The 16,284-nt window shown below is 39.2% G+C and overlaps 1 protein-coding gene across 5 annotated transcripts in view; it reads right to left on the bottom strand.

Annotated features, from left to right (window-relative positions):
- tmem259.S (transmembrane protein 259 S homeolog) overlaps nt 1-15,738 on the bottom strand; it is a 30,146-nt gene extending 14,408 nt beyond the window's left edge. For 3 of the 5 annotated variants that reach the window (XM_041575022.1, XM_041575026.1, XM_041575032.1), the window contains exons 1-11: nt 15,577-15,738; nt 15,039-15,268; nt 8,215-8,475; nt 7,677-7,788; nt 7,424-7,534; nt 6,402-6,524; nt 6,206-6,306; nt 4,648-4,705; nt 3,047-3,130; nt 2,470-2,602; nt 2,272-2,371 (exon numbers count right to left, since the gene is read on the bottom strand). In XM_041575022.1, the coding sequence (XP_041430956.1) occupies nt 2,272-2,371; nt 2,470-2,602; nt 3,047-3,130; nt 4,648-4,705; nt 6,206-6,306; nt 6,402-6,524; nt 7,424-7,534; nt 7,677-7,788; nt 8,215-8,475; nt 15,039-15,236 (1,281 nt within the window). In that variant the 5' untranslated portion in view covers nt 15,237-15,268; nt 15,577-15,738. 5 annotated transcript variants of the gene reach the window in all.
- Between the last annotated feature and the right edge of the window lie 546 nt (nt 15,739-16,284).

The raw sequence follows: 16,284 nt of genomic DNA, 5'->3' as shown, positions 1-16,284 counted from the left end.
TAACCGAAGGGTTAACTTGTGCGTGTCCTGTAGGGAGAGCCTGTCCCCTGTCCTGTGGCCCCCTGGAGCTTGTATCGTCATAAGCGAGGCGTAGGCAGCGGGAGATGGAAGGCAGAGGAAGTGAACGCCTCCTAGAAAGCGCGCCTAACCATGCGTTCCATCCGTAGCGCAAAACAAAATGGCGGTGGAACGCATGGCGCTCCTGCACTCAAAACGCCGGTAAAAGAGGCGAGAGGGCGCGGAAGATCGCTGCGCATTCCAGGCTGCAAACCCCATGAGGAGAGCAGAGGGGGATATAGTGAACGGAGGAAAGGTAGAGGGAAGCCGTCTCACCTGCCTAGCCAGTGTACCAGATGATAAGGTGGGGAGAGCAACCAGAGAGTAAACCGAATAAAAGGGGGTCATACTCACATTCTAGCCGCATCGGTCAGGCCCTCTGCTCTCCCATCGCGGAATGCAGGCATGCCTGGGAAACAAGTCGGTATAGCCTGTTAAGGCTAGGTAATGACTCCGGTGGGAATCCCACGTAGGAGGCATACCACAATGGATACAGGTAGCCCTGTTCCGGGTAAACACCTCATCTGGCAGTATTCTGACACGATAAATCTTGTGATGAAATTTGTCCATCGTCCTTGGAAGCAGGACACTTAAAAACTGGATGGTTTAGTTCTAGGTTGGGTTAAGCCATGGTACTGGCACGCCCCTTTCCTTTTTTTATTCTAATTGTCCTGCCCCCTAGAGGGTGGAGCTTAACCCCATCTGTCCCTGTGTCCCCCTTGAGATGACAGAGAAACTGACAATATGTCTAGTCCCATGTCAGATTTCAAAATTGAATATAAAAACATTTTTCTATCTTTATTAAATGAAACACATTTTACAGGGTGCTACCTTGCATCTGTACATTCATTTGTAAGTTTGCCTGCATCTTTCCATAACACTTTCTGTCAGACCAAGTAAGGTGATGTAATCTGACAAGTGGCTTGAGCTCGTGGTCTGATACAGACAGGGTTTGACCAGAATCTGAGAAACACTTAAAGGAATTGTTCAGTGTAAAAATAATAACTGGGTAAATAGATAGGCTGTGCAAAATAAAACATTTTCTCAATATAGTTAGTTAGCCAAAAATGTAATGTATAAAGGCTGGAGTGCCTGGATGTCTAACATAATAGCCAGAACACTACTTCCTGCTTTGCATCTCTCTTTAAAGGGAGTAACCAATCAGTGACTTGAGGGGAGGCCATTTGGGTCAAACCTGTTGCTTTTGAATCTGACCTGCATGCTAAGGATCAATTGCAAACTCACTGAACAGTTATGTTCCATGCGGGGTCCCTTTAAAGAGGTGGTTCACTTTCAAGTTAACTTTAAGTATGTTATAGAATGGCCAATTCTAAGCAACTTTTCAATTGGTCTTCATTATTATATATTTTTTTTACAGTTTTTTTATGATTTGGCTTTTTCTTTAGACTCTTTCCAGATTTCAAACGGGGGTCGTCGACCCCATCTAAAAACAAATATTCTGTAAGGCTACAAATTTATTGTTATTGCAACTTTGTATTATTTATTTTTCTATTTAGGCCATTTCCTATTGATATTCCAGTCTCTTATTCAAATCAATGCATAGTCACTAGGGTCACTTTGGATCCTAGCAACCAGGCTGCTGAAATTGCAAAATGGAGGTGCTGAATAAAAAGTTTAATAACTCAAAGACCTCAAATAATATAAAATGAAAACCAATTGCAAATTGTCTTAGAATATCACTCTGTTCATCAAACTAAAAGGTGAACAACCCCTTTAAATTTGCTGACTAACTCAGAGTTAGAGAGCTGTAAAGCAGGAAGTAGTGTTCTGGCTGTTATGTTAGACATTCAATCACCCCAGCCTTTATACATTAAATTTTTTGGCTAATTAACTATTTTAGAAACATTTTTTTTATTTTGCACATACAAACTGCTCCTTTAAGAGTACAGAGCAGTTATAGAAAATGTATAACTTCCCTAATGCTAGCCAAATACATGCAACTTGCAATCAGGACAAACGCATATTATTGGATGAATTTCAGTGATCAAACAAATGGACAAAAAGCTTTGTGACAAGCAATGTCCTCGTACATGTACCCAGTATGTGCAATGGTCAGCCTGCTGCAGTAACAGATCAAGTAGACTCAGCAGGTGAAACTGCATTTGCTCTTTGCCTTACTGACTCAAATTGTAGAACAATATACCCTATCATAGGGTAAATTGTAAGTAAGGAACAAAAAAGAGGTATAGTTACCTGAATGAATAGCCATGATGTAACAAGGGCAAGGCTGCTGTATTGCCCATTAAATCGATAGTGATAAGCGTAGAATGCAAAGTGATAAAGATAAAAGAACCTGTAAGGATGACAGCAAAACAGTGGAATGATATATGTATTCAAGTTGGCTTTATTGGTGTGCCCTCCACTGATTTACATTTTTATGTGCTTTCTTACCTGAGCCAGTGTCTCTTGCTGGTGTTTGTATGGCAGCAGATGGCATCATACTGATCAGCTAGCCACACAATGAGGATTATATAGAAAGCAGTTGTGGTATCATTGAAAAATTCTGACATAATGGCTTCCATACCTATATTTAAATAATAAATAAAAAATATAAATAATACTAGCCTGTAAAGAGAATTAAAACACCTTCAAGAATAAGTAACACCAAACATGAAATTCCTTATATTAATTTAATTATAATTATTATATTATCCTGTAGTGGTAAAAAAAATTGCACGTTTACTTCAGAAAAAAATACTACAGCTTTATATAGGTTGAACAGAGCAAAATAAACGTATTTACACAATGGATAAAAAAAAATATACTCTGTACAATACAGTGGCTTTAATGCTTACACAGAACATAAATGTGCTTAATTCTATTAATGGCTCTCTACAGAATTACATAATGAAAACCTCTCTCAGATGAAATAAGACATCTGTTTGTAGGTACTGACAACAGATAATCTGTAAAAGAAAATATTTGAATTTTCTGTGGTTACTAGTCTCTTAAGAATAAGTGGCCTTACCGACAAGAGCCAAGATCACAGTAAGCAACGGTGCAGCAGGAAACGCAATACTCATATTCATCTCTAACATCTGCAGCAAGTCAACTGTGCAGGAGGGAGAATAAAATAGGGGTTAATTCTTCATATGTTCAATAACATTTCAAATCCAACACCAGCTCCAGGGGCAACAACACCAGCTCCCCCCCCCCCCAAAGGACTGAAATGGCATACCAGATACGGGCCAGTGCCCCTATTAGCAGAAAACTGTGCTGGGGTAGTCCCCATCCTTCAATCTTTCTTTGCACAGGCATATGCGCAGTATATTTAAAAGACGGATTTTAAAGGGATACTGTCATGGGAAAACATGTTTTTTCCAAAACACATCAGTTATTAGTGCTGCTCCAGCAGAATTCTGCACTGAAATCCATTTTTCAAAAGAGCAAACAGATTGTTATATTCAATTGTGAAATCTGACATGGGGCTAGACATCTTGTCAGTTTCTCAGCTGCCTCAGTCATGCGACTTGTGCTCTGATAAAGTTCAGTCACTCTTTACTGCAAGTTGGAGTGATATCACCCCCCCCAACAACAGAACAATGGGAAGGTAACGACAATAATTGACAATATGTCTAGCCCCATGTCAGATTTCAAAATTGAATATAAAAAAATCTGTTTGCTCTTTTGAGAAATGGATTCAGTACAGAATTCTGCTGGAGCAGCACTATTAACTGATGCGTTTTGGAAAAAACATGTTTTCCCATGACAGTATCCCTTTAACAAAATAGCTGACGTTTTTGCTCTACTGTGCATGTGTCAGCCACTGGAGTTTAAAGGAAAAAGAAGGGAGTAAGAGGTTTGCTCGCTTGCAAGTAGCACGGGCTGGTGTAGTTTTCAGGTAACTGAAGCACAGGAATTGTGTATTTACAATCCTTGGGGGGGTTAATATTTGCCCCCTTGGATTGGAGCTTTTCTTCTCCATTAAGGTGCATAATAAATGGACAGTTTACAAAAAAAATGTCAGGCAAAGCAACAGATAATACAGCCTGGGCACTATGTCAAACAAGCAAGTCATATGATGAATCATGATGTCATGGCACACACAATTTTCAGACAGAACAAGGAAACTAGTTTGCAATTGATATTGGAAAAAGAACCCCACACCTCTAATAAGCATTAACACAGAAAATGTTTCCCTGTTGTTTTAAAAGTATGGTAGTTAAAAATGACATGAAGCTTTCAGTTAAGTCTTATATGACTAATGAAAAAAAAGTATTTTGTAAGTTCAAGTATAATGGTACGGTTCCTTCAAAAGGCTTACCTGAACATTTCTTCCATTCTCTCAACTCTGCCAACTACCCATAGCTATATAATCCCTTTACAAAAAGTCAACTAGAGGAATGGCCACAGATACAGCATAAAAAAAAACAACAACCCCTTAAGTGTGTGTTTATAAATTATATAAATTGGTACTGTAATACTATACAAGCACGGGTGCTAGGATGCAGTAAGCGCAATTATGCTACTTAACTGTAGGGCATAGCGGCATCTGCAAGATGATAAACAATTTTTAATATAGCAGACCAGGGAGGCTAGAGTTTACAGTATAGAAGCAATGTCACTTACCAATAAACACAAAGATTTGATGATGAGAATACCGCAGGAGCATTGAGACTGAGAGTGTCTACAGGAAACAAAACACAGATAATGGAACCAAAATAAGGATGCACACTAAACGTTGTCGTTTATAATGCACCTATACATAGACACAGTGCCCAAGTTATAGTTTCAATACCTACCAAGTTTTTTTGTGTTAACAACATATTCCTCCTACCTTATTAAATTAAAAGCTTGTACTTTGTTGTGGTACAAAAGTAAACTTGACCTGCTCTTGGTGTATGTACATATTAATGCCCCAATATACAACAATAAAAAAACTGCATATAAACTGCACCGTTAAACCAATGTCCACCAAAAAACAAATCTGTTTTTTTTTACCCTAAGTCACTTTCTAACACAAATTTATGTTTATCATTGCTATTAAATGTATCTATACAGAACAGTGCATTTAAACAAGTCCTAACAGACTACCTTGTGCAGGCTCGCTTCCCCTGTATACACTGCAGTCAGATTTCTTCACCAAGAATCCTCTTGTCCCTGCGTCCACCACTGGGTGCCTGAGAACACTAGATAAACACTACAATAGAATACCACCGCCACTATTTGCAGTTTTTCCAGTTTTAACACAGTCTGTTGCCCATCAACAACCAGGTCTTAAAATATGCAAAATTTCATGCATGAGACTCTCCTGCTTTTTTTTTTTGAGAGAGTCTTATTACCTGCTTTGATAGCACCAGACTGGAAAAAAGCACCCTGCCATTTTCACAATAAAACACAAATGTAAGCTTTAGCCAATCTATTTGTCCACAAGTGAAACTGTCCCCTGTCTGAAATCCACCCAGCTACCCCACCACCACCTATACTGCCATAAACAACTACCTGGATTATCACTGATGCACAAATCCCAGTAACAGTCGCCTACCTTCCTGCTTCCCCAACGCTACAGCAGGAAAAGACAATATGAAGGATGTAAAAGGTTGGAAGAGGGGGGCAGCTAATATAAAAATGTGATGCTATAAATGAAATGGCAAGAAGGGGGAAGAAGAAAGAATGCACTTTACTGACAGAAGGTGACAGCCTGATCCTGAGCATGAAAAATATATAAAAGAAGCAGGATTAGTTAAAACATGTTTGTTGAGTGGAAAAGAGAGGCTGTAAATTATTTTATAAATAAATTGCTGTGTAACAAAAAAATGGCAGTTTTTGGGTTAAAAGAGTTGGGGTTACACAAGACAAACAGGGCACAGTGTAATTTTGGCAATGGAAACAAGGTGTGAAAAATAGAGTGAAGTTTGTTTTTTGGTGGACATCGCCTTTATCTAAATATTAGTGCAACTGCATTCATAGGATACAATCCTACTATAAAAAAAAACCTAGATGGTTGTATACTTATTGCTGGTCTTAAAAGGGTAGTATGATCATTTCACAACAATTGAAATGCTGTATGCCTGAATTCACATCTCATTCCCTTTGAGAATAGGTGACCCAACTCACGCATCTATATTATGCATTTCTCAAACTGTTTTTTTAACTCGTTTTTGTCGTATGTAGCACATAAACTTACAAATATAACCATGATGACGAAGGCAGCAAGGTAAGAAGTGCGAGCCATCCACATACTGACAAAGCGATAATGTTCCCCAGAAACCACATTCCTTAGGAACCCTAAGACAGAAAAAGATATAGGTGTCACATGACATGGGCATGTCTTAAAAATAAAAGAGATACAAGCAGAATACCAGTTTACAGTCATCTGTTACCTTTATTTTCTTCATTTTCTGCCAGGGCCTTCACACTAGACATAAGAATATCATCATACCCCAGAAACTCATCCAGCAAAAAGCGACTGAATCGGTCTCCAAAGCACAGATCACGAGTTGGGTCTGTCACATATAGTAAAAGAATCACATCAACTTAGCATTTCATTTTCTTCCAGTATCACCAGCTAACGTGAAACTTATAATGCTATCTTGTTGGCATATTAGAGACATTCAGCAAGATTCCATATGTGGGTAGAATTTCTTTTTTACTGTAATGATTATTTTTCAATCAACTACACAGGGAATCTCCTGTTCATCTTTGAGTCAGTCATTCAAATCATTGAGATAAGTGGGGTCCTAAAAACCAGATAATGTTTAACTTTGAATCTGGTTTCAGAGCACTACAATAATAAATTTTAAAAAAAAGGATAGAGTCAAGGTGTTGTAGACCAACACAGTCTATAACGCACCAAATGCTAACTTTAAGGTTAGCAATAATTCTTAATTATGATACTCGAGGTTTAAACTGGGACCAGTAAATATTTTTAATATTACTAGTGAGAAACAAATTGTTACAGTAAAATATGGCATATCTAGTGAAATAGCCTATTTCTGCCTTGAACCGTGGTGAATGAATGGCATGTTTTTTTCATGCTTTATCTGTAACCGACAAAGAACTTGAATTCAATTCAATTAAAATTTTGTTTAGTGCAGCATTACTGGTTAATTCTAATTGAAATGCAAACTGGATCCACCCTGCTGAGAAGAGGTTGTTTGGATGCTTCTTGAACACACCCATACAGCACCTGGCAGTGTCTCAAACAATGTAAATATCTGTTATGTTAAATGTCAATTTGAAATAATGAATATGTAGGCAGAAAATGTTTGGTTAACAAAACATAATATTTCCCAGTTGGGGCATCTCAATAATGAGAACTCATTTATGGCAAAACAAAAGAATTTCTATGCAAGGAAAGAAATGATTCATTAGTACCAATGGTGAATGTCATAAGCATACTTACCTAGTGTTACCACCATAACAGGGATGTTTAGCCTCTGCCTTGTGCTCTGCGACAGCCGTAGGAAGCCATATTCTAGGGAATACTCCACTATGTACTCTTCTTGCGGCCACACTAAAAATAAATATTTTCTTTATGGCACATCGCATCACTGGATATGTTACAGCAAATATAAGTGAAGCTTTTATTACAACTGTAATGTCAGTTTAGAAGACTGAGGAAAATGATTTAGCACAGCTATTGTTTAGAAACATACCTTTGCTAGTAGCATCACTGAAGGACAGTGTCTGGCTCTGGTTTTCAGAGGCCTGTGTAACACTCTCTAGAGATGGCTTCAGGAATACTTTGGGCTCAATATCCAGTTCAAACTACACGGAAGAAAAACATGGGGAAAATGAGAACTTAACCACACTTAGCATCCAAAGTGAACATTCTCCTAACCAGATGGCACAGTACTGGGTTCACTAGGTATTTTATTTCACTTATGCCAACATGCATAAGTATACTTCATTGTTATTAATGAAATTTGCTTGTGGGGTCAGTCAACCACCTAACCCCATTCAATACATCTGAACATAAGCAATGTAACTGGCAGTCTGCAAGCAACAAATTGCTCTGGTTCATGTTTTGGAAAAAGTACAAGCTTGCCCAGCTTTGCTAAGATTTGTAAAAAAGAAAACATGCCAGTAATATTTGATTGCTCCAGAGGTGGCAACCTACCAAAATATGGAAAAACTGCCTCTACATTTAATTGGGGGACATTTAAGTGTTAATTGTTAAGTTTTTTCTGTTACCTTCATGGAGCTATTCTGGTACATTTCCACACTCATCTCTTCCTCCTCCTCCTCTTCCCCAGATGGTTCCTTCACCAATCCTGGAAATGTATCACTGTCATAAAATTGTAAAAAGATGGGTGCTCTGCTTGAATTCAGCTGAATTTCTACTCGCAAAATTCCATCCCGAGGCCATTTCTCTCGAACATGCTCCAAGCAGTTGATTGGAGAGCGGGAGAATGCTATGTGGATATATGCCAGGATAAAGAGTACCAGCAGGGCCTAAGTAACAAAAAAATATGTAATAAAGCAGAAAGCACTCTTACAGTTGCTCAATACTAGTATTAAAAAAAAACTCTACAACCATTAATCCTCTACAACAATTTGTTGCATCAAGCCTATTAGGCAAGGATCTATGCTCATTCAATTTATCATTTGAAAATAACCTTTTAACTATGAACCTCCTCACATACCAGGAAGTCTACAAAGGATGAAAAGTCTTGCATCACTACACATCACTATTAATGTTCATATAGATATGACAGATTAGACCGTTTTCTCTTTTTATAATAGCCCCAAATGTAGACACAAGTAGCTGACTTATTGGTTACTGTAGGTTACTTATTATACTTGTATGAGTGAGTGGGATTACACTAACTGGAACAAGGTGAAGCAGAGCACACTCTGGTATCTTTGTAAAGAACGCCTGGTGCACAGCGTAGAGAGTACGGCAACCTCCAATGTATTACTGAAAATAGAAAAACGCTGGCACTCAAGGCAAGTGAAATGCAGGGTTCCCCCTTGCTGGTTTTTTTTGTGCAAACGTGCAACATTTCGGGGCATGATAAAGGGGTTTGCCCCGAAACGTTGCGTGTTCGCACAAGAAATAAACAGGCAAGGGGGAACCCTGCATTTCACTTGCCTTGAGTGCCAGCATTTTTCTATTTTCATTTATACATGAGTGGCATTACACATGATTGGGATTACACGTATGAGTGGGATTATACAGTCATAAATGTACTGTATAATCCCACTCATACATGTAATCCCACTCACTCATGTTATCCCACTCTCTCATATGTATAATCCCACTCACTCATACATGTATACCACTCACTCATGTATAATCACACTCACACATATATAATCCCACTCATAAATGTAATCCCACTCACTCATATATGTAATTCCACTCACTCATACATGTGGGATTCCACTCATACATGTATAATCCCACTCTCTCATACATGTAATCCCACTCACTCATATGTATAATCCAACTCTCTCATACGTGTAATCCCACTCTCTCAAACATATTATACATATGAGTGAGTGGAATTACATGTATAAATGGTATTATACATTTATTAGTCAGTGGGATTATACATGTATGAATGAGTGGAATTATGTGTATGAGTGAGTGGGATTATACATGTAGGAATGAGTAGGATTACACATACTTGCTAATAAAGCTACATTACAAAAAGATGAGCAAGGTCATCAGGCGTGGCTGGATAAATGATGATGTAGCCGAGTAAATGGCCACCTGGTTGAAGCAGTTCTTGCATTGAAGAAAACACTGCGGTGCAAGCTAACGAAGGGGCAAAATACAGCGACAATGATGCATTTTGTATGGGGAATATATGCACAACCTAAAGACATGGTAAGGGTTTATAGGGTTTACATGTCCTTTAATCAAATAAGTATTTTATTCCCAACGTTTAAAGAAGAAACCCCTTGTTAAAAAAAAAAAAACATACCCCTCCCACCCCGCATAGACCCCCCCCTCCCAGTCTAGCTGCTACCCTGGGCAAATGCCCGTAACTTTTTGCTACCCCTGTGGTGCAGATTCAGGGAGCGGAGTGCACGGCAGCCATCTTCCAGGTCTTCGTGTCTTCTTCCAGTGCTTCAGCAATTTCAGTACATTTCGGCAGATGAGCTGTTGTCACAAACCGGGAAATTGCTCCAACTGCACATGCACCGCTCCGCCGGTCTCATTCTCAGATTACCGAAGACCCAGAAGATGGCTGCTGTGAACGCCGATCCCTGAATCGACACTGAGGGGTAAGCAAAAAGTAAGGGGCATTTGCCCCGGGGTAGCAGCTAAACTGGGGGAGAGGAGGGAGGGGGGTAGGGTTTTTTTTAATAAGGGGTTTGTATCTCCTTTAAAATGAAAAATATTCCGTTGTATCCTAAAGGTAAAGAATTTAACCACATCCAGGCCTGAAAATAGCTCTCAAAATTTGAAAACTAATTAGGGCAAAGAAAATGTAACAAAATGAACTGTTTTGGAAGTGGTTGCAAAAGTCCACTTTTTCCTAGCAAAAGGGCCTCTTGCACTAAAGCAGAAATTTGAATAACATTTGAACAGACACAATAGCCATCAAAATCAAAGTGCTTAATGAAAAGGTAAATTAAGTAATTCTGGGGGGTTTGTCACACAGGCAATAGTAACAAGAGCTGGTGATAAAATGCCAAACAGCAAACAAAATTGTAGCTAGGAAATGCTGACTTATATTTCCAGACAATCAGCAATCACTTATGATCAGTTTATAAGTTAATAGGTGAAAGCAAAGATCTGATTGGTTGCTATAAGTAACTCCCACGGGTACAATTTAGAACCTGTTAGTAGTTTATCTAGAGTTCCTGACTACTGATGAGCTAATTTTTTCACTGAGTTTTGCCTCAAAATGCCTCACTATACTGTTACTTCTTCAGATCTGAATCTAAGTATGACTGCTGGCTGTGCACAAATAGGAGGTAATGGTAATAGTGTGGGCTGCCTGGGCACCACACTTGTCTGGGCAATTTAAAAAAGCAAGGAATATTGCTGCCCAGTCATGCATGCTTGCACACTAAGGTACAAACCTTATTCAAAGAAAGGTTTTTGCATAACGGGCAAATACAATTCTAGATACTTATGCACCTGCCCTTGTATAGTCAGAAAGGAATACATCCCTCTGTGAATAGGAAGTGGCAATATCCATGATAGTTGTATTGTAGGATGACAGTCAATTCTAATATTTTTAGAGGAAGGGGTGCAGAGAGCAGCTTTTCAAACATGACAGGTAACACTTCCTTGCATCAATTAGCAGCTTCACTTACAAAAAAATTTTGAACTTAATGGACTTTTTATTTTTTAGATTCAACTAATGTGTTATTATGATATAACCACTAGTCATAAATGTTACCTACTTTTATTCTGGGTAAATGTATAAAAGTGTCCTCTTTTTTTCTTACCGAGTTGTAATCTCTGGTTTGTTAATAGTTAAACCAGTTTTGCTAAACACAAGAAAGTCAGTAATGTGTATAAATTCATGGTGCTCCAGTTGACAAAAGTAATGGCATAATGTTGGAAGTAAAGGTAAATTTATTTTAAAGGAGAAGGAAAGTCATCCTGCACTTGGGGGGTGACAAATGTTAGGCACCCCCAAGTGATTATATTGACTTACCTGAAATTCTGGGCCGGTGCTCCTATCAGCAGAAAACTGCACCGTCCCGGGGCTATACCAGTGAGCACCACGTAGGACTTCTCTTCTATTTTCTTTGCGCGCCTGCGCATACACAGTAGAACGAAAAGCGGAACTTTAACTAAAAAGTCAGCTATTTCGTTCAACTGCTCATGCGTTTGCCTCAGGAAATTTGAACTAAGAAGAAGCTCCATGGTGCTTACTGGTATAACCCAGACACTTGATAAAGGGCCAACGCCCGAAACATGTTGTGGAGCACTTTTCCCAAATAAAAGCACTTTGCAGTCATAGCTACTGCCTTGGATTTGTCCTGCTTTCTATTATAATACTGACTGTATCAATTTGGGTGTGGACACAGGACACCTTGCAGGAGAATCCACCTACATATACTAAAGGTGAGCTACAGCCTATTTATAATTGAATCACTTGGGGGTACCTAACATTTGGCACCCCCAAGTGCAGGATGACTCTCCTTCTCCTTTAACATGCGTTGTTCTAATGTCTATTGAATAAAATTAAATATATAAAAGAATAATTCTTCAACTGAACAAGTTTATTACAGATGTGATGCTCCTGTAAGTGACATGGAAAGCCTAACTGAAGTGTAAAAGTAGGAATAATGGTTAACAAAAAGAAGAAGGTTAGCTATAATATTTTGATAATAAGTCTGTATGGGAAACAAGAGAATTGCAAACCAATTGCAGTGGTTTGTTTTAGGGGTTGTTCCTTGTGCCACTTTGCTTGGTTTTTGCCTTTCTCGTCAAAGGGTCTACAAGTCTGCATTGTTGCACATACTTACAGCAGCTGATAAACACATTACAATTTAACTAAGGATATATGACAAAATATCTAGGCCACATGAAATATAGGATTCTTTATATATTTGCAGCCCCCCCCCCCACAAGCAATTTAGTGGATTGAACTCTGGTGATCAGAACACAGAACTGATGATTGAGAACAAAAACTAATGAATTCATTTGCACAATGTCTCCACACATATCTGATGGAGTGTCTCTATATTATGTATAAACAATCATCAAAACATTTATATTTATGCTTCAAATCAATGCGTAATGATTAAGGTGGTAGCAGAAGTGGCTACTGGGGGAGATTAGTCACCCAGTGACAAATCACCTCTTCTTCGGATCTCCCCAAAATGCCTTCCATCGGCTAGAATGTAAATCGCCGGCGAGATGGCACTCGGAACGCTTCGTGTTCTGAAGTCGTCCGAAGTTGCCTCACGAGGAAACTTCAGGCGACTTCGGAAAGCTGAAGCAATCCGAGTGCCATCTCGCCGGCGATTTACTAGCTGGCTGGAAGGCATTTAAGGGAGATTAGTCGTCTGAAGAGGCGATTTGTCGTTGGGCGACTAATCTCCTCGAATAGCAGCGTGTGTCACCACCCTTAAGCTGGCAATAGACGCAAAGATCTGATCGTACGAATTGAGGATTCGTGCGATTTTTGGACCGTGTGTGGAGAGTCTCGACATTTTTCGTCCAGCGGAGATCGGTCGTTTGGATTGATCGTCAGACAGGGAAATTTGTCTCCCTGTGCAGGTGTCAAAATGCCCAAAAATACCTGCGCTGCAAACAATGTCAATTGCTGCATGCAAAAACAGTTCACAGAACCACACAAAAATGCAGGAGGCTTTTTCATTCGATTATGTGATTCAACTGGTTTGCAGTGACAAACATCGATTGCAGCGTAATTGTATTTTTGGCCACTGTTTTCTGTATGGGACTATATTTCAAGTGGACAACATATAAATTTACCATTTGACACTGCCCTTACACTCACTTCATGAAAATTGAATATATTTTAAAAAACAACTGCACACAGTGCCCAGCACTAATCAGAAGTACGTGCAGATGAAAATTAAATAATAAAAGGAATTATAGCATTTATCTCTTTTAATTAAACTTAATCTTAGCTTACACTAAGATGTTGCAAAGCGCAGATATTTATAAGGGTCACATGAGAATGCTTTTATATTATTAAGTTAAGGGCACAGCTGGATTTATCAATAGCATAGCAAGGGAGAACCCATCTATCACATATTAAGTGTCAAAAATATTTCTTGTGGTATAAATGTTAATTTTACAATAAAAAGGCAAGTAAGCACCCAGTTTCTCTGCAAGAAAATAAATCGCTATTTGTTTCTCCTCCCTGGACCAAAGGACAATTTACAGAGCTGTGTGCTCCCCTGACACGCAGTAAACCTAGTGGAAACCACTTGTTGCTATAACATATTATCAATATTGATATTAATATTATAATAGAAATACATCATATCAAATTTTAAAAAACACATAGCCGAGTTCTATGCAAAAGGATTATAAAAAAGTAAGTTTTTAAAAAGGAGGATTATATAACAAAAAAGACAATTGGCCTCATTTATCAATACTGGGCAAATTTGCCCATGGGCAGTTACCTATAGCAACCAATCGGTGATCAGCTTTTTAAAGCCAGCTGCAAGCAGTATAATGAATGTAGCAATCTGATTGGCTTGCCATGGATTACTGCCCATGGGCAAATTTGCCCAGTGTTGATAAATGAGCCCCAATGACTTTTATAAGTGACACTATCATAGACTAAGATTTTCTTATAACCTTTTACATGGCAAATACATATAATTCAACATACATTGAAAAACAATGTGATCTATTAACAAACAAAAGGGACAGTACAGTGATTGTATTTATTTCCTGGTATAAACATAGCACAGACTTTGGAGATTAACCATCATTCACATCAGTCCCTGACCCAGTGAAGTTTACAGTAGAGTCCTGCAAGGTTCCAATTGGAAGTACCATGTACTGACCCAGACCCACTGACCTCTAATCTGACTCGCCACACAACACATCCCACTACCAAGAGCCACTACCCAACCCGAACCCTATAAGTCAAACTTACCTTCAGATCCGGGACCTGCAGAACCGGAAGTTTCCACCACCCCATTCATCGTGAAAGGTAAAAGAAAAAAATTGCCTGCAGTAATAGGGAGGGAGGGTGGGAGGGACCAGTCCCGCACATTTGCCAGGTACCTAAGCAGGTTACCCATGGACTACCTGTACGGTCAGTGAATTTGGGATTTTCTTCCAAGAACCAGACCGCTTTGGGGGTATTCCGTAGGTACCCAGCCCGATACAATGTACCTGCAGCCATCACATTCAGACACACTGTGGTCAGTTTTACAGTATCAGGAGGCAATTAACCTGACTATGTTTTTGTAGTGTGGGAAGAAAAGGAGCAAATGGAGGCAACCCATGTTGACACACGAAGAAACATATAACAGTCATTTTGTAAAACACTCCCACCTCAACACAAAAAAAAAAAAAAAAAGGGATCTGTAAATTAAAATGCCTTTCTCATTACCTTCAGAAGAACAAAGAACTCAAATATTCTGCGAAAGGAAGGGGGAAACAGTCTTGCATAGGTCACAGCCATCTTGAAGAACAAAGCATGGAAGAGACGATCTCGAACATTTATCAAGGGATTCTGGTTCATGTTAGGCGTTCGAACACGGTTGCCATTTGCGTTATTGAGAGGAATATTACCCTGGTTCTCAGACATCTCTGATGATGGTTTGGGGTAATCAAAAGTGCCTGTACACAAAGCAAAAGTCAGCCTCTTCATCAGATATAATCAGTAATAATAAACAGGGATGTGTATCCACAGCATACAGATTACACTCATCTCTCTCTCTCTCTCTCTATAATGCACAGACACCACATATCACTATTCTCGAGGGTTAATAAATGTGGGTCAGGGTATAGGGTAGCTCTACAGTCTTTCCATATGGCTGCAAAAAGATATTAAAGTGGACTTATTTTGTGTGGGTGCAGGACAAGGACATGTGTTACTAAACCTCTACTGAGGCCATTTAAGGGCAGTACAGTGAAATTTACTGTACCTTAAAGCATACCGCCCAACAGTGCCACTTTTGCCGGGAAAGTCCCGGTTTTCTTATCACAAGTCTGCAGTCCCGCAGCGCCGTTAACGTCTAGCTCCTTGACTCCTGCCGGAGAGCTAATCAGGACGTCACAAATATCATCTCGCGGTGTCTGTGACGTCACATAAGTACAGCAGCGTAGTGACGGTACACGTTGCAGCCGTGAGGCGAGTGTAGAGCTATGGTTGGGTACGGCAGTGGCACGCTAGGATAAGATGATAGAAACAGGCAGTAGCCTGCGCTGGGCAAAACAAGCTGGGGGCATCCGCTTACAATTGTTATTTTTTCTGCTTGCAGCTCCAACAACATGTATTACATGTGCAATCGCTCATTAGTTCATTTTTTTTCTGTCATAGATACTTGTGCCAGGGAGGAACGACAAAAAAACACATTATTTTCCTGGTTGTTTCCAATATAAGAGCCTATGCTCTTGGTTCACCTTTGAGTTAACTTTTAGGGGCAGATTTATCAAGGGTCGAAGTGAATTCAAGGGAATTTTCGAAGTAAAAAAAGTAATTTTTTGGATACTTCGACCATCGAATAGGATACTACTACTTCGATTTGAAGTAAAAATAGTTTGAATATTCGACCATATGATAATCGAAGTACTGTCTCTTTAAAAGACTTCGACTTAAATACTTCGCCAAATTAAACCGGCCGAAGTGCTAT

The sequence above is a fragment of the Xenopus laevis genome, chromosome 1S, assembly GCF_017654675.1.
Source record: "Xenopus laevis strain J_2021 chromosome 1S, Xenopus_laevis_v10.1, whole genome shotgun sequence".
NCBI classification, from domain to species: Eukaryota; Metazoa; Chordata; class Amphibia; order Anura; family Pipidae; genus Xenopus; species Xenopus laevis.
This window is presented reverse-complemented; position numbering and strand designations above follow the sequence as displayed.